The sequence below is a fragment of the Thermobia domestica genome, chromosome 7 (assembly GCF_964235325.1).
Source record: "Thermobia domestica chromosome 7, izTheDome1.hap1.1, whole genome shotgun sequence".
Classification (NCBI taxonomy): Eukaryota; Metazoa; Arthropoda; class Insecta; order Zygentoma; family Lepismatidae; genus Thermobia; species Thermobia domestica.
In genome coordinates, this window is record NC_137460.1 from 258,148,298 (window position 1) to 258,167,522 (window position 19,225).

At 36.9% G+C, this 19,225-nt stretch overlaps 1 protein-coding gene across 1 annotated transcript in view; it reads left to right on the forward strand.

The window, feature by feature from the left end:
* Positions 1-19,225, forward strand: part of LOC145690850 (receptor-type tyrosine-protein phosphatase kappa-like) — a 132,314-nt gene that overhangs the window by 11,627 nt on the left and 101,462 nt on the right. The window contains exons 2-3 of the mRNA XM_081766212.1: positions 1,272-1,422; positions 11,520-11,812. Of these exons, the coding sequence (XP_081622338.1) occupies positions 1,375-1,422; positions 11,520-11,812 (341 nt within the window). The 5' untranslated portion in view covers positions 1,272-1,374. The remainder of the gene's footprint in view (positions 1-1,271; positions 1,423-11,519; positions 11,813-19,225) is intronic.

Consider the following 19,225-nt stretch of genomic DNA (forward strand, 5'->3'; position numbering starts at 1 on the left):
AATCAAAGCAAAAATCAAAGTAAGCGATTGATGGAAAATCAGATCAGTCAGTCTGTGGATCGATTTTCATCGAAACTCTTCTGTCTACCTTTATGGCAAAGAGATCATCATTCTAGGGTGGAAGAAAGAAGATAAATCTTAACTTGTGCCCTTTCACTAGTGATTCGTGTCCGTGAGTGACTTTCCTTAGTGTCAATCAACGATAACATATGTCTTTGGCACATAGAATGATGAGAACTTTGTCCATATTTAGTCTTTACATATGAAGGTTCAATGAATGTTATGTTTTAACCAAGCTGACAAGTAAGACCAAATTAAAACTGTTGCCCTTTCACTTCAGAAACCACTCGTTGCATTCACACATTGATTCCTAAAGCCCAGAATAATGCTTATTAAAAATAATTATTTGTATTTGTTATTTGGTGCATTTAGAGCATAAAGGAATTAAGTCCAGCTATCAAAGTGTGAGAAACATCGAGATAATGTTTCCACGATTCCCCAAGTACATTGGAATACTGTGTTTTACATGTTAAAGATAGTTTACCATATCTGAAGATATTTTTAAGCTCTAAAAGGACCTTCAGATAGAAATATTAAAAATGAAATATCACCTAAATGACGAAAACGGTGCATTTGATTCTCTTGTACACCGAGAGCATCACTTATTTTACTTTAACCTCTACCGATGTACCTTTCTTTCGTTAGCTCCGGGCATAAACATATGGGAGCTTATAGTTTCATTTCAGGTGAATATGTATGTGTATATGTGTATATGCCTATGTATGCGATATTTTATGTCGATAAGTACTGTCCAAATCTGAGCAAATTTTGATCGGTAAGTAGCCCGTAGTCTAAGGAATAAAGATCGCTATATTTGATAGTTTATCTAAGGCGTGGACAGGCTTGACTTTACTTGCCTTCTATATGGTACTTTATTTCTCGGTAACCATTGTCTGGATGTGAACCAAATTTGGTGGGCAAGCAACCTATCTTCGCTATATTTAGTGGTCGAAATCCGGCAAGGACAGGTTCAGATCGGCAACAGATCTTGTGTTCCAAAATTGTGCATGCGAAAAGCTTCTGAGTTCGGTTCATCTCTGCTTATTATAAGTCTTATCTTAGGTTAAGTTCCAACTCAGGGAGCTTCTGGCAGCTTTGTAGAACTTGCTTCATCTGGCACAAACATCCATATTTTAATCGCTTTTACCCTATGTCCTTGCATATCATATCACAAGTTCTTTCTTGCTAACCTATCAATTTCTTTCTTTCAGTACTTACTTTGTGCTGTTGAGAGTTCTGGATGGTCATGACAACAACTATGATGAAAAACGCAATGATGGTAGTACCATACGTCCCGATGTAAATCAGAAACTGATGTCGTTAGCTGGTGAGGAACATACTTTCATTGTTGGTGAAGTTGAGGTGAGGTTTTACAAAATCACTCATATTAATAGTAATTTATTTATGCAATGCATTATCTAGGTGTTAAAGTGTGCTACAAAATTCCGTCCGTATTGACTAAGAGCCAAAAAATCTCTAATAATTGGTGGAATAAATAGCTCGTGAAAACTCTATAACGTAGGTAAAATCATAATCTGAGTGTTGTCATCAGTACGTTTCTAGGAATTAGAAGAGGAATAAATATTTTAGACTTACTTGCATTGCGTTTCACATCACACCGTACCTGATAGGACTCGAACATAGATTAACAAGATCTAATAATTATAATCCCATGGGGCTTTAAGTATTAGGCTATAGCTAACCAAACATTGTGAATGTAATATAATGTGCTTACTATGTTACTTCCCTCGCTGTTACGCTGCTAGTGCAGTCCATTTGTTTATTGTCGCTGACTTTGCAGCACGTGGAGTTAATGCTGTGTTCCAAATAGTAGCATACACCTAATTTTCCATAATATCTTACGGGTGAACTGTTTTTCCTTATTTGCGTGACGTAGCAACAGCTGAATATTTTCAAGAATATGGAGTCATCAGCAGCAAAAGACAAGCGATCTGTGTTCTGCTTTAGGCAGTAGTGCACCGTGAATTGAGGGCGTTCATACAGCGACGCGACTCTAGTTTTATCTGCTGCGTCACAACACTTGCTGAACCAACTTCACACTTTATATCTTGAGGAGTACCGCTTAACTTCCGATCTAACTCTCAATATTTCACAAGATCCCACATTTTTTCTGGATTTATAAATTTCCTAAGACTTCAGTTGCTGAATATTGTTAAGTTCGGATCTTGTATATTAAGTGCCTTACGTTGTCTTTTCTTGCAGAAATACTTCCTAGTTTTGCGGAGTAGTGTCTACTTTACCTCGTTTATTTCCTTACAAAATTGCGCTCTTTCCAACTTCTTACTTATACAATATCCAAAATAGAGATAGGAAATTATTTTTGAATTTTAGTACTTTGTAATATTATAATGACAGGTATAGAATATACTGACAATAATGTCTGATGGCTTTGACTCACAATAAGTAGAACATTAGTCAGGTTTGCCACGTGCACAAGAATCTCAGATACGTTAAAAGAAAGGAAGCAAGAGAAAGGTTGATGGTTATGCAAAAGGAGCAAAGAGAGAAGTAGATTTTAAGTATAACGTCCTTTTCAGCAGCGGGGCTATATGAGACAGAACCTACTGATTAATGTGGAATCCGAATCACATGAGCTCCCGCCGGGAAACGAACCCAGGTATCCCACGACAAATGCTCGTACGCTAGCCGCTTAGCCACGAATGATCTCCAAAGGGAAAAGTGTTGGAGTATACTTTTAAATTAAATTGTAGAAACTAGCTATATTAGTAGTTTGCGAACTTAGCAAAATATGCTGGATGCATCAATAGCTCGGGACCATAGCCAACTTTGTTATGAATAAAGATAGACAAACAAAGAAAAGTTGGAAAAGGGTTGTTTTCATTTCACCAGCTGTTTGAACTCTACAATAGTAAGGTGCCCTGACAAATATAAAAATGAAAAAAGATAGTTTTCTTTCAGCATGTAATATACAGAAATGACATGGGGAACGTGCAGCAATATACTATAAATGTCTATACAATAGCTCAAATTCGTTTCCCAACAATCCTCAATTACTGATATGGTGAAGAACCGGAAACAGATGACTGATCTGGCTGCTTTTTATTATTGTTGTTAATATTTCATTCAATATAGGGCACCTTACCAATGTAGAGACTAAAGGACTATTTCGATTGAGACAAATCACCAATTTGGATTCGAAACTAAGTATTTTCAAAAAATGTCCTCTCTTTTAATTTTTTCGTACATTCTAAAAGTACTGGAGAGATATTAGGAATGCTTTCAGGTCTCAACCTAAACGAAACAAAATCTCAACTAATACCTTCTCGCTGGAGGTAGAGGGCAACGTCTTAGGCGTAGGTTAGGACAGACTGATTCCCAGGATAAGGAGTCTGCCTCTACCAGGTGGCAATGGCCTTCTTGTAGGCCGGTTGAGCGGGTGGAGTTCACGGCACTTTCTTGTCCTCAACAGGGGAAAGTTTTCTAAAAGGCGGACGAAGAACAAGGTGGTTAACTACATTTAGATATGGATTGGAAGTCGGAATGCCACCTAGTATTTTTTCCTGAAAGGGACGGAGGAGTAAAATAAATACTGTGCTGGTTCTTCCTGAGATAAAATATTCCGGAAATAAAATAGTCCCCATGTGTGGATCTCCGGGTAAGGACTACTCCAAAGGAATCATAGTAGAAGAAAACAATTATGATAATAACTTTTATTTCAGCATAGAAATCTGGAACGTACGAACTTTAGAACATGCCTGTAAATTTGACAATTTCAAAGTGGAAATGCATAAATGTAAAGTGAACATAATGGGCTTGCGTGAAGGGAGATGGTCAGGAAAAGGTAACATACTATCGGTAAATTACGGTAAATTACAGAATATTCTATTCGGGTTACGTTAAGACAGAGAATGGTACCTCGGTAGCAATGAAGAACGAAGTAGGAAGAAGTGTAACCAAAGTGGAATATAGCGGTAACCGCTTGATGTTTCTAAAAACAAGTGCAAAAGCAGTGGATATTGTGACAATACAAGTGTATATACTAACAACCGACTATGATAGAATAAAGTAGAAGTAATATATGATGAGACTAGGGGTATATTGCATCAGGAGGGAAGAGGTAAGGTCAATGCCACTGTAATGAGAGACTTCAACGGCGTCGTAGGAGGAGCTGCCAATAAGGTGGAAGGGATATTTGGACTAGATAGAAGAAACACACGAGGCCAAATGCTTATAGACTTCTGCAGGAAACATGATATGGTAGTGACGAGTGCGTCGTTTAAGAAAAGAGAAACCAAACTATACACGTGAAAAAGTCCAAGAGATAAAAAAAAACGCTACCAGATTGATTCCATTATTGTCAAGCAACGTTTCAGGAACAGTATACGAGATATGAAGACATTACCACCAGCAGACATTGATTCGGATCACAATCTCCTGGTATCGGAAGTGAAAACCTGGTTCAAGTCAATCAAGAAAAATGGGAGGAGAAATCTAAAATGAAACTTAGAGCAACTAAGAAATATAGACAATGAATTGAAAGAAGAGATTGAAAAATTGTGTGCAATGAGTGATAAAAGAAATGAAATGAAATCTTTGAGTTTTAGTCCCACGGTTATGCCGGTTAGGCTAAAGGAGACGGTGATGATGAGAAATGAGTGAAATGGTGGAATGAAGAAAGTGGGAGGAAACGGGAGAACCCCGAGAAAACCCACGAGCACGGTGTTTGTTCACCAAAAAGTTCACTTGGCGGAGGCTGGGATCGAACCCGGGACCCCAAGCACCAGAAGTGAACGCTCTACCACTGAGCCCCCACAATGAGTGATAAGTTAGGCAATGTAGAAAATAGTTAGGGAAAGGTTAAACAGACTCAGCTAGACACACTCCACAATAAAATTGGCCGGATGGAAAGAGAACGGAGAAAACCATGGATAACTGAAGCTATGCTTAAGAAGACGGAGGAATGCGGAATGAGGAACACCACGGACATCAAATAATAGAAGGCTGAAAATGAATTGAGAAGAGAGACGGACAAAGCCAAAGGAAAGTACGTGGGACATACATGTCAAGAAAAATGGAATTTCTTTGGCACAGCAGATATGATCTCATGTATCAGGAAGCACAAGAATTAGGAGGGAAAGCTAACAAAAGTATACAAATATTTGTAATCGAATATCAACGGGGTCGTTTAGTTACTGATCACCAAAGAATACTTAGAATTTAGGAGAAATACATAAAATAATTGTATGATCACAAGAACTACCCCGAAGATATTGCAATCGAAGCAGAGGAGGAGCTGGATGATGAAGAAAAAGGACCTTAGTATATTGAAAAGTGAAGTAGTACAAGGCATCAAAGTCATGTGAAGTAGGAAGACCACTGGAGAAGACGACATACTAGAAGATTTGGTCAAGGGATTAGGAGACAACGCAACAAAAGTACTGACTTAGCTTATTAACAAGATATACCTGAGTGGAGAAAATTATAGCAGTTATTGGATTGAATAAAAATTATATCAGAACGAGTTCTTGACGTAAAGGTAGGTTTGTGTTTGTGCTTCATAGACTGGTGACAAGAAAGGTTTCGACCGGGTCAATTGGACCAAACTTCTGAAAATACTTATAGAAATAGGGGTCAATTGGAGAGAGTGGCGAGTTATAAGCTGTCTTTATATAGGACAACGAATGAAATTCCGCTTGAATGAAGGAGAAACCAGTAGTATGGAGATTGGAGGAGGAGACACACAAGGACGTAGAACGAGGGAGGATCAATAAGTTTTCGCCTAGAGTAGAAGGAAAGTGTTTCGATCTTCATTGTTTTTATTTCTCAACGTAGTCTCCTTGGACCTCAATATACTTGACCAATCGAAGTTCCAACATTTGCATACCTTTCTTTAAAAAAAAAAAAAAAAAAAAAAAAAAAAACACTTTCATCGAGAATCTCAAAATACTCCTCTACCGCACACATGACATCGTTATCATTTTCAAATCTTTTTCCCCGGAGTTGCTGCTTCAAATTGGAAATAGGTAAAGTCACTTGCGGTCAAGTCTGCTGAATAGGGTGGATGGTCGATCAATTCGAAGCAAACATCATGAATAACTGGCATTGCAACTTTTGACTTGTGGACCGCAGCATTGTCCTGATGAAAGAGCACTTTGCCGAACAACTTTCCTCTTCGTTTCTGCTTGATGGTTTGGAGCAAGCTTCAGATTAATTTGGCGTAATAGTCACTTGTGATGGTTTGTCCACGTGGCAAATAGTCAATGATTTCCTTTCGCATCCCTGAAGACTGATGCTATTATCTTCTCGGCGCTTTCTTACAACGCGCAATTTACGGGTGCATGGAAACCATGACAGACTGCCGTTTAGTCTCCGGATTGAAATGATAGACCCAAGTCCCATTTATGGTCACAAATTGCTTGTAAAACTTGTCTGGATTATTCTTTATCCTGGCCAATAGTTCTTGGGAACAAACCACTCGATGCCTCATCTGATATATGGACAACATTATTAGCACCCATCGATAATTATTTTTTTCAGGTGTAGAACATGGATTACTATTGACTGCACTGTACCATATGGTACGTTAGTTTCTTTACGATTTTGCGTATAGTCACTCTTCGATCAGCCATAACGATATCATGGATGTTGTTTTCGTTTTCTTCATTCGTCACTATGCATAGGCAACCGTCACGTGGTGCGTCCATACATGACTTGAATTCGTAACACCATCCCTTTACAGTTGAATATGATGGGGAAGATCAGGGAATGTACTCACCAATTCTTCATAGATTTGCTTTGTGTTTAGTATTTGTTTTCAATAGGAACTTTACCACTGCACAGTATTCAGAAGGCGCGAATGGCACAAAACGGTTAATTCACATCCCTGTAATTAGAAAAGAAAATGAGATTTTACGTGTAAGTCTACTAAAGACTACAATAAATGTTAAATTTCAGGGCCGGGATCTTGTTTCTAAGAGCATTAGGCCGAAGACTTATTGATCCACACTTTTATGTCACCCTAATTATTCAACATTTACAGTGAATGTTTAACAAAGGATGCATTAATGGGAGGTTATTTCAAGGTTGGAGGACAGATCATTAATATGTTCAGGTAAGCAGATGATATGGTTATTTTAGCTAGAACCAAAGAAGGACACAGGAGATGATTGACAAAATAGTTGACACAAGAAAACTATATGGAATGGAAATCAACATTGAAAAATCGAAAGTCATGAGAATGACCCGTGGAAACGCGCCCTTTGGGTCAGAGTGGGAAAATGACAACCTGAAGAGTTGAATAATTTCAAATATTTGGGAAGTATTTTGACGAGAGACTCTTAATGCACCAAAAAGATCAGGTCAAGAATTGCCATAGCTAAAGAAGCGTTCAACAAGAAAAGATCGTTCTTAACTACCATGCTAAATATTGAACTGACGAAGAAGTTGGTCAAGTGCTATATGTGGAGTATTGGGCTTTATGGTTCAGAGCCTTGAAAACCACAGAAGTTGGAGAAGAAATATTTAGAGAGCTTCAAAATGTGGTGTTGAAGGAGATGGGGAAGATAAAATGAACAGAGAGATTAACAAATGAAGATCGTTTTAAAACAGATAGGAGGAAAGAGGACGCTTTTAGCCCCCATCCTTCGTAGGAAGGTCAATCAGATTGGACACATATTGTGACAATACAGTCATCTTCATATCGTCATAGAGGGAAAATGGAAGAAAAGCTAGGAACAGAAAGAAGAACTGAACTGATCAATGATTTGAAAAATAGGAGAAAATATTGGGATTTAAAATATGAACTGAAGATCGAAAAAAGTGGAAGAAACATTTTCAGGCCCAAACATAAAAAAAATGAAAAAGAAACCCTCATTAGTACCAGAATTACTTTCTTTCCTTCCTTCCTTCGTTACTTACGTACCGTCTTACCGTCTTTTTCGTATCTTTACCCATAAGAAAGTTGGTCTATGACCCTGAACTTTTAACCTTTTGTCACTCGCGCCAAATTTAGTAACATAACTACTCGCGCGTTTGCTTTTTTCCAACATTGACATTTTGAGATACAAACAATATATTTAGTAAACTTGTTTGAAGTAATGCATGCAATTGTTGAGTAAATACTTAGGATATTTGGAATTGTTGCTATAGCGCTGTCAAAATGTCTTGATCCGCGCAAAAATGCGAACTAAAGTTCAAACCATCGACACATCCACGCGTTGAGCCAATAAGGGTTCAGCTGTTGCTAAACGAGAGAGCCTTGGCGAAAGGGAGTGAATTCCTTCAGCCGATAGCAGCGCTTGGAACAGAAAACTAGGTGTCAAGTCAATGTGGTATATCTATAGCTTGTCAATATCTCTTCTCTGAGATCGGCTTTCGAAATCATCGAATCTAATGCCCTGAGTAGCAGTAAAAAGCTCGTGTAACTCATTGCTGCTCTTACGATTAGAATTCCTGTTCCGTCACATGTCCACAGTGATCGTACATCATCACGTGCTCCTTTCTTTTGGCAATCAAATAAAGACGTCGAAATAAAGTCATTAATTTTGCTCTTGAAGTTGCTGTACAGTTGCAGTGCGTTCTTCGCCGAAACTTGTTCGTAATTTATCCAAATAATTGTTAGTACATTTTACAATTTCATCAATCACGGCTATATCGATAAATTTCTGTTTACTCAGTGATACCCTTAGCAGTAAACTTCGGTTCTAGCATCTTTTTCACAATGTTTTTACACTTTGTCTTTGCTGATGCTGCCAGTTACTATTTACATTTTGTTTTCCTGTCTTTCCCAATGAAACAATATTTTCACTGTAACTGTAATTCACGTCCATATCGTTTGCATCTGAATCTGCATCTACACTGTTCTTATCTGCTTCACTATCATGATCAATATCATCTTCATTCACTTTTTCATTACTTCAATTCGCATCACTTTCAGCAGCCACTAATTTTCGATAGTTAACATCAGACTCATCATTAATATTGTCAAGCCACTTCTCTATCTCACTTCTAATCAAGAAGCGAGACGTTGCTTAGAAAAACAAAACTTCACTCATAAACAATAATTATCACATTAACGATCGCGCGTTGGAAAATTTCAAACTCCATAAAAATATATGTTTGCTAGTGTTATCACGGAACTACTCGCGCGTTTGAAAAAAGCAAACGCAGACGAAACTATTTCCTCAACCTGTACTGGAAGCTACTACAATTGCAGCACGTCAGCGAGCTTTAGGGTGAAAGAGGGGAAGGAGCCACTTGAGGAATAGCAGTGAGGGTGACTCCGCTAATGCGACCCCATTCGTAAAAATCATTAGTTTTTACTCACCTGTTTGCTTTTTTCCAACAGCGCGAGTGACAAAAGGTTAATACAACCAGCATTTTTCTAGTCACTAAAGTTGCTAAGTCTGACAGGCAACCGACTTTACTCTAGTTCTCGGAATTTAAGAAATCTGATTGATCGTTACTTGTAAAACACGTATTTCAGCGGTGAAATAGGAAGAAATACCTCTATAGTTCTATTCTTAACAGAAAACATTGGAAACAATACCACTAGTCAAAATACTCGAAAATACAACTCTATTTTCGAGAGAAAATATTGGAAGAAATACCTTTAGGCCACACATTTTAACGGGTTGTGTACGAAGAAATATTTCTAGAAATGAATTTTCAACTAAGATTATAGAAATGTATACATCTAAAACTCAAGCTTGAACGGACAATATATAAGGTTCTGTGAGTGAGCAACGCTTCATATATTACATACGACGGGTGGCTGATAAGTTCGTAAGTTTAGGCATTAAACAAAAGAAAAAATGCAATGAAAAAATATTTCTCAGTATAAGCTCCCTCTAATGAAATGCATTTCCCACATCGGATATACAGTACTTTAATACCGCCGAAAAATATGAATTTTCTTTGCTTTCAAAATGGCCCTCTAGAGCTGTCTTGATTTCGTTTTCATCTTCAAATGTCCAGAGTTATAACTCTCTTTTCAGAAGAAAATAATCGCTCGATGCTATATCTGAGCTGTAAGGTTGATGGTCTATCTCTGTAAAACCTGTATCTTTTACGATCTGCCTTAAAATTCGCCCTGTATGAAACAGTGCGTCGTCCTGCTAAAACAGCACTTCACAACTGAGTTTCCTACGTCGCTTTAGTAAAACTGCCTCATAAATCTGAACTAATAAATTTTCATAATATTGGCCACTGATTGTAGTACCCTTTGCCAGACAACCGACCAGCAAAATACTTTCGCTGTTCCCCCTCCAAAAAGAGAATTGCAAAAGCATCGAAGCCTACTATTCCACTTTGAATTTTACTGATGCCATTTATTCTTTTTAATTCACTGGATAGATTGCTGTTTAGACTCCGGAATACGTTGGCTAATTCAAGTTCCATCTATAGTTACAATTCGAGCACGAAATTCGTTCAGATTGTCTTAAGCTAATTTCCAAAATATATTTGCGACTCTCCAGCCGTTGTTGGTTGTTGGGCAAAGTGAGTATTTCCCTCACCTAGGCCGCGCAATTTGTTTTAGTGTTTAAATGTTCGTGCAAAATTCAACCGACCCATTCTTAACTAAAATGAAACTCTTCTTGTATCTGCCACAATTTTATTCTTCGGTCGACAACAACTTTTTTCTCCATTTCTGCGATATTTTCTTCAGTGACCACCGCCTCAAGACGCGCTGGACGGGGATCATCATTACAGTCCTTTTGCCATTGTTGAAATAAGTGAGTCCAATTGTCGATCATGGTATAAAAAGAACCATTTTTTTTTTAAATGGTGACATACCTTGAAACTTTTCTTAGGCGATTTTCATTTTCCTTTCTCCATAGGTATTTTATCAGTCTACGGTGCTCAAAATTGCGAGAATTTTCCGATTCTGTTCACATGACGATGTTTCTCCATCTACAGATAATACATTAATGGAATTATAAATTAAAATGAGAAATGATATTTGCATTACGAAAGAGTGATGCAATTAGTGCTGTCATTAATTAGCGTTATTATTATTATTTTCTTTTTCTGAAGATTGGATAATTTTCATGTATATTTAAGATATGTAATAGTAATTTTGTCGTTGATGTCCTTGAAAAGAAAAAAGATAAAAATGAAATGGAATACGATAAGATTATTAGCAATCAAAGATTTTGAATTTCACAATCATTACTATATCTTCAGTACTTATGGGAACAGTGTTTCTTCCGGACATGTTTTCCGGATGGGAAGTGCCCCTCGGAGCTCTAAGAGTGTCCCCCTGGAGGAGAGCAAAATAATACGTTTAAATAATACAAAAAGAAAATGGAATATCACCAGCCGTGTGCTTCCCTAAACATATTTTTTTCTGAAAGTAACACTGTATACGAAAGTTGTTAACCATTTCCCTACTTAAGCAATGTTTGTAATGTCTATTTTCACTGATAAAGCCATTATACGATGTGTTATGTGTATTTGCTATTGTTTCTTTTGTTTAGACTGGACAATCGCCAAAGGTATTCACAATCGGAGCTAATAATTCCATAAACGGTCTGCATGGGAGCTACCACAATTATCCACTCAAAGAGGGCTACCATTATGAAGTTATTGTGATTCTTATTAATGAATACGAAGGTGAAATTAAAGCAAGTAATAAATATGTCACCGAAAAAGTGTTGATAGGAAATCAACCACTCACTGGAGGCACGGCAGACTCATCTTCCACAGGAATTCTAATTGCCATTATCGTAATCGTTTGTTTAATTATCATTGTCTTGGTGCTGATGTACAGGTAAGTCCTAGAATATAATGTTGAGAATGATAAGAAATGCATTTCTAGGAGTATATTTAGTTCTAACGACATATTTGTTTATTCCAATCATAACAAGAGAAAAAATTAAATTATGTATCTTATATATATATATATATATATATATATATATATATATATATATATATATATATATATATATATATTGTTGAGGCATGTCATTGATTTTATTTAAAAAGATATTATTTTGGTAAAGGAAAGTATATTTAATAAGATTGAATGTTAAGAAACTAAGTGTTATCACGTAACGTAAACACGTGTGTGTGTTTATGTGTTGACATCAATGTTGTGTGTATGTAATGAATGTTCTACGGCTAGACGCTTGCTCGTCAATTCGTAAGATATTGTAATTTGTATTTGTAATGTTTTGAATTGTCATCAGATTGTCACATTGTAACATTGACACACTTTGACTGTGATATAATCGTTGAGTTCGCAGAAATTTGTAAGTCTGAGAATTTGATCACGATGTAATTCGGGTGAAACCAACGTTTTACCAATAGCTGAGATATACAGAAAGTCGACGAGAATGAATTCCAAGATGTCTGGAATCTTCGTATAAAACCTTATAGTTTTTAGAGATGAGGGGGATTCGAGGATCAGTCTCTAGGGAGCAGTCTTCGAGCATTTGTCTCAGAGTTGAGTCTAAGAGATCATCGTACGTCGAGTAGTCACATAGTTGCTCATGTCACAGTAGTCACTTCTCTGTGATTCTACGTTCAGTATTAGATCAGGAGATCTAATAGTACAGCAGACCATTATAGTAGATAATGGTACACAATAGTCGACCATTCTAGACTATTGGCAGCAATACAGAGATCGTCCAGAACATCGATAGCAGTTCCAGTCATCAGCGGTATAAAGGTACGTGTATCTCAGCTATGTTTGAGTTCATCGTGGTTAACTTCCTAGCTGCTTAAAGATATGTGATCTTGCGATTATATTCAGTCGACGATCAATCACACAAGTACACAAGCTTTAATGAAAATACAAAGTTTTAGTTCAAAGTCAATTAATGTGGTTTCTTTCCGTCATCCTGTACCTACTCATTCTAGATGGTGAGTAGCAGCGATCTTCGACCGTCATTTTACATTTCATCCCCATGCTATATAGGCACGACGGTGGAAGGTTGTTATGGTGGAGATGCGTTCGGTTCGAGACCCGGGATGTGTATTTTAGAGTAGTTCGCACCAGTTTTATGGTGGAGATATTTTGGTTCGATTCCCGAACAGTGCTAAAAGTAGGTCGCACCAAACTTATGGTGGAAATAGCGATTCCGAAATGGAATAATTTTAGTGTTAAGAATATATTTTATTAGGTTATGGTTAAATTCGGTTTAGATTTAAGTTATTTAGTATGTTAAGAGTTTGTATTATAATCGTTCACCACTCAAAGACGAGATATGGTTCGGATCTCGAATGACTAAAGGCAATGGATTCAAGTAGAATAAGTAATACGTTAACCCTCACCACCCACCCTCACTTCGTAAATTAAAGTTGAATTAAGTATTAAGTTAAATGAATGAAAGAACTGTGTTGACTAGAGCACAGAAAGCGAGTAAGGGAATAAATATTGATGTGAATTTATTTGGTGTGAGGACACCAGAAAGACAAAATACTGCTTGTAGTTACGATAAAGTCGCGAGTCCGAAAATTGTTTTGAGTAAAGAACCAGTTTTTAATTTCCCAAGTAGTCCGGTGACGAAATCTGTATCGGAAGACTTTCCTTCAATCATAAATTTAGATCCGAAATTAGTAAATAGTGAAAATAAGAATTTTACTATGGCGTCTAACATTACGTTTTACGCAGATATTAATAAATTGCCTAAATTCGATCTCAAGAACGATAATGACATCGTGTCGTTTTTCGATGAATTCGACGATGCTTGTCAAATGGCAGGCATCGCCGAAAGCAAACGAAAGGAGTTACTGCCCAATATTTTCAAAGGAGTAGGGAGGCAATGGATAAAGTTGTTCCTGAAACGGAGAAACATGGCAGAAATACAGTATAAACAATTGCAGTCTGAAATAGTAGACGAGTTTACGAAATCTAATGTAACTATAGACATTGAAGATAGAATTAAGGAGCGGTTACAGCATGAAGACAAAGCTGTAATTAATTACGTTTATGACATGCTCGTTCTTTGTGAACGACTAGATTCAAAAATGAATGATATCAAGAAGATAGGTATTATAGTTGGAGGTCTACATCCATACTATATGGAAAAGGTAGGAACGCGTGAATATTCTAGCTTAGACAAATTCGTGGAGGATTTGCAAAAGATAGAAAAGAATAAGTGTAAAATAGCAAAGCGTGTGAAAAAGGAATCCGGCAAAGTTACAATTAAAGATCTTGTAAAGAAAATTAGAGAGCAGGTAGAAGATGAGGAGAGTGGATCTGATTCAGATCATATGGTTGTAAGAAAACATAAAGAAGAAAGTAAGATTAAACAGGAACCTCCGAGTATTACACAAATCGCGGAATTAGAAAAGAAAATAGACAAATTACAGTTAGCATTGTCGGCGAAAACACAAGATGACGAGAAACAAGAGAATAATACGAGAAAACAAGGGAAAAATCAGTATTATAGGAATAATAAGCAGAATAGAGGTGGTTATCGAAATAATTACCGTGGAAATGGAAATAGAAATAAGAATTGGCACAATAATAGTGATAGGAATCAAAACAACAATAGAGGTAATAACCGTTATTACAGTAAGCGTGGTAATCGAGGAAATTTTTGGAGAAACAATAGAGGACGTGGTCAGCAAGGAAACTGGCAAGGGAATTGTCAGAATTCGTGTTGTCACCAGTCTTATAATTTCGAAAACCCGAATCAGCAGAGATTTGTGCAAGTGGTACCAGCACAAGTAAATGGTACTACTTATTATCAAACACCAGGCTCGAGTACTTTAAACGGAACACATCTGTAAATGGGAGAGGCGCATTTACAGGCAATCGGAATGTCCGAATAAGAGAAATAATTGCCTCAGTTAATTTAGACAACAACATGGTATATTTACCATTAGAAATAGATGATAGAGAGATCAAAGCGTTACTCGATAGTGGGTCGCAAATTTCAATTATAAACGAGAAATTAGTGCCACCGAGTGCAAAAATAATCCCACAACAAACTAAGATCAAAGGGATCACGCAGAACACGCTGGTAATTAACAAATTAGCCATAGTTAAGTTCAAAATATTAAATCAAACGTTTCATCAGGCTTTTAGAATAATAAAAGACTTCCCATATCAAATGTTGATTGGGAATGACTTTTTGCAAACACAAAATTGTAGAATTGATTATGGAACTAGTAAAATTATTGTTCAAAGATTTGGGAAACCAATTAAACATTGTCGAAACGATCAGGAAACCAGAACAGTTTCTGATAATGTTGCAATTAGCATTAAATTAAGTTTAAAGCCAAAATGGGTTCTTGGTCATAGGGTGAAGTTGTTACCAAGAACTAGGACAACTGTCGAGGTTAACCTAGTTAATTCTTGGGAGAACAATGAATTTCTATTAGAGCCAGATAAGCTATTAGAGTCTCAATATAACATATTTGTACCTAGAGTAATTTTGTCGAATGAAAATAAGTGTTTAGAAGTTATCAATCCGTCAAATAAGACGATCATGTTGACAAAAAATTTAAAAATTGGTGACGCAGAAGCATGCATGAATGAATCGGAATTAAGAAAAGAAGGATTATCAGAGGATGAAATTGAAGAAGTATTAGAGGCGAGAAAAAACTACGATAAATCACGGTTAAAATTTGGCAATAATACTAAACCAGAAATCAAAAAGAAATTAGAGAAATTGTGCTACGATTACGCAGATGTTTTTGCGTGGCGAGAAAACGAATTAGGAAAAGTCAAGGGAGTAGAACACAAGATAGAGTTGGAAACGGAAGTTCCGTTTCGACGTCAACAATATCCAATACCGATAGCAATGAAGGATAAGGTTAAAGAACAGATAAACATTTTACTCGAACAAAACATCATCGAGGAAAGTAATAGCTCGTATAACTCACCTATGTTGTTCGTAAAGAAGCCAAACGGATCGATTAGGGCCTGTTTGGACTGTAGAATGCTGAATCGGCACGTACGGTTCCATTCCGTGGCGTTGCCGCCTATCCATCAAATTCTTACAAGTATGGGTGGTCACAAATACTTTAGTGTGTTGGACATTAAGAGTGCCTATCATACGGTATCAATTTCTAAGGATTCTAGGAAGTATACTGCATTCAATATCCCTGGCGTAGGAGCGTATCAATACTCTAAGCTCCCAATGGGTTACATTCAGTCGCCCGCTATATATACAAAAATCATGGCAATGACATTAGCTAACGTTCATCCGGAGGCGGTGTCATTTTACATGGATGATATATTTATATATTTAAATAATCAGGAGAAAATGGTATCTGTGTTACACTCAGTCTTTCAAAGGTTAAGGAAATATGGGTTAAAGTTATCAGTAGAGAAATGTCACTTCATGGAAGAGAAGGTAATGGCTTTAGGTCACATTGTGAGCGAAGCTGGTTACGAAATCAGTCCTAAAGTGATTCAAGCAATAAAAGCTTGTAAGCCACCTACAAGCGCGAAAGAGTTGAAATCATTCCTTGGTTTGACTAATTATGTGAGGAAATTTTGCAAAAACTACGCGGAAATGACATCTAATTTTCAACAATTATTAAGGAAAAACCATAAATTTGTGTGGACGGAAGAACACCAACTTAGTTTTGAAAAACTAAAAGAATCGTTGATGAGTGCACCTTTATTGGCACCTTTCCGTGAAGAGCTGGAAACTAGAGTGTATACGGATGCATCTACAAAATCAATAGGGGCTGTACTAATGCAGAAACAATTGAATGGAGAGTGGACACCTATAGCGTATTATAGTAGAGTATTGAGACCAAACGAAACACGAAGACATATAGTGGAACTAGAAATTTTGGCCGTGGTTAGTGCTTTCAAAGCATTTAACTATTATTTGTACAATAAAGAATTTGAGCTATACACTGATTGCAGGTGTATAAAATACCTTCAAACAACGCCAAAATTATCGCCGAAACTGTTACGGTATAGTCTAGAGATGGCGCAGTACCAGTACACGCCAGTACATTGTCCAGGAGAGAAAAATCCTAGCGATGTATTATCAAGAAACACGAACATCCAACCAACTGATGAAGACATCGATCTAGATGCATTACCAGTCAAGATGGAAGACCTTGAAGTCAACATCACGTTCGACGAAGATGTGAATGTGGCTGAGTTGCAACGGAAAGACCCTTTCTTCGGTTCAATAATGAAGGCTATAGAACATCCGGAAGAAGCAGATGAAAAAGCAGAAAAACAGGCGCGCTGGTATGAAATTAAGGACGGAAAACTTTTCAGAACTCAGAAGATGGCTAATGGGAAGAAATTCCTATTATGCATTCCTTTTTCTTTGAGGGAACAAGTTTTCAAAAACTTGCATTGTTCGATATACGGAGGAGGACATTATTCCTACACCAAGTGTTATAATCGAGCATTGAAATCCATCTATTTCCCAAACATGAAAAGATTTTTTCAAGAGAAGGTCAGCCAGTGCATCAGTTGCCAAATCCAGAAACGTAAAGCTGGTAGGACACCACTGCATCCGCAAACATACCCGAGTTATATGCCATTCCAGCATGTAACTATGGATGAGATTGGGCCATTTAAAAGATCGAAGAATCACAGGAATAAATATGTTATTGTATTTGTTGATAGCGCTACTCGATACGTAATTGCAAGAGCAGTTCCTGCTATAACTTCTGAAATTATAGCAGAAGCAATTTTTGAAGAATTAATTACAAAACATGGCATTCCTGAAATTCTTGCGATGGACCGGCATAGCACACACCGGAGCCGAGTGATGGAAGAGATGGCTGAACGGTTTGGTATGCGGTTAAATTTTGCCAATACAGATGCCCATTACCAGATTGGAACATCGGAGAGAGCCATCGGGTCAATTCAACAAATTATGAAGCACTATATAGATCGTGAGTTTACAAACTGGGACGAGATCTTACCTTCAATTGTGTTTACCATGAATACACAGATTCATGACGGGACAAAACACTCGCCTTACTATTTGCTTACAGGGCGTGAACCCAGAACGTTCTTGGAACAGGATCTGGACATACCTTGTGAGTATGTAGAAAACGAAGAGCGGATACGAAATGTGAAGGAAGCAAGGAAGGTCGCGTACCAGAATTTGCAGAAGCGGTTCAAATCCCAAAAGAAACAAATTGAGAAGAAGTTCTCTCAACCAAACTTCGACGTGGGACAAAAAGTTTGGATTCGTGAAATGCCAAGAGCAGGCATTCCAGCTTGTTTTGGAAAGCGATATAACATTCGAGCAGTAATAGTGCAAAAGTTGAATAATAACTCATATAAAGTGATACGAGACTAAGAAAGGACAAGAGAAGACAGATTCTGTTGACATAAGACGTTTGAAACCATTTGTAAGTGCAAAGGAGGAAGATTCGGATAGACCAGAAGAAGAATCGGATTTAGACAGTGATGTCTAATGAAAAAAAAAAGAACAACGCGTGGGAAAAACCAAAAAGTTTTTCAAAAGGACTACATCACGACGAAAAAAAAATTTTTTGCAACTACGAAAACACGAATAAGTTTTTAGTAAAAGTTTAATATTTTTTTTGTTAGGTATCTGCAAACAAGATGTTTTTGTCAGTGAAACAGCGAGGTGGACCGCTGTTTATCAACAAAAGTCCGTGTGCCCGAAATCAAAGTAAATGTTGATTTCCATCAGAAAATCCCTTAACTGGCAAAAGTATATTGTTTACAGAGCATAAAGTGACTAGGAAATTAGAGAATTTTTTTTTAAATTAGAGAGATATCTAGTAAATATATTTAAATTGGTAAAATAATCCAAGGTACACATACAAAGTAAAATAAATAAATGAAAACATAACTGTTAAAAAAAAATAAGAGATATAGAAATAATTAAAATAAATAAGTAAAATTCAGAATAGTAATTCTAAGTTTTAATTGTTACAGTTATCATCATGTTCAAGATTGTCGTTTGTCTACTACTATTGATTAGTATTGGGGTAGCTGAAGAAGAATATCAACAAATAACGTTATCAGATATTGGATTAGCATTGACACAGAATGCTTATGCTGTTCATGCGACGAACATGGTGTTTACGACCGTTAAAATGCATTTAAATTTTCAAGAATCGGTGCCAGTACACGACAAATGTACTGACGCATATGAGATTTTAAATGATTATGCAGTAAAAGAGAGAGAGTTTAGACAGAATATAGTGAATTTATTACCTTGCCATTTTGTTTATGAAAATGGAATAACGAGATGTAATAATAATC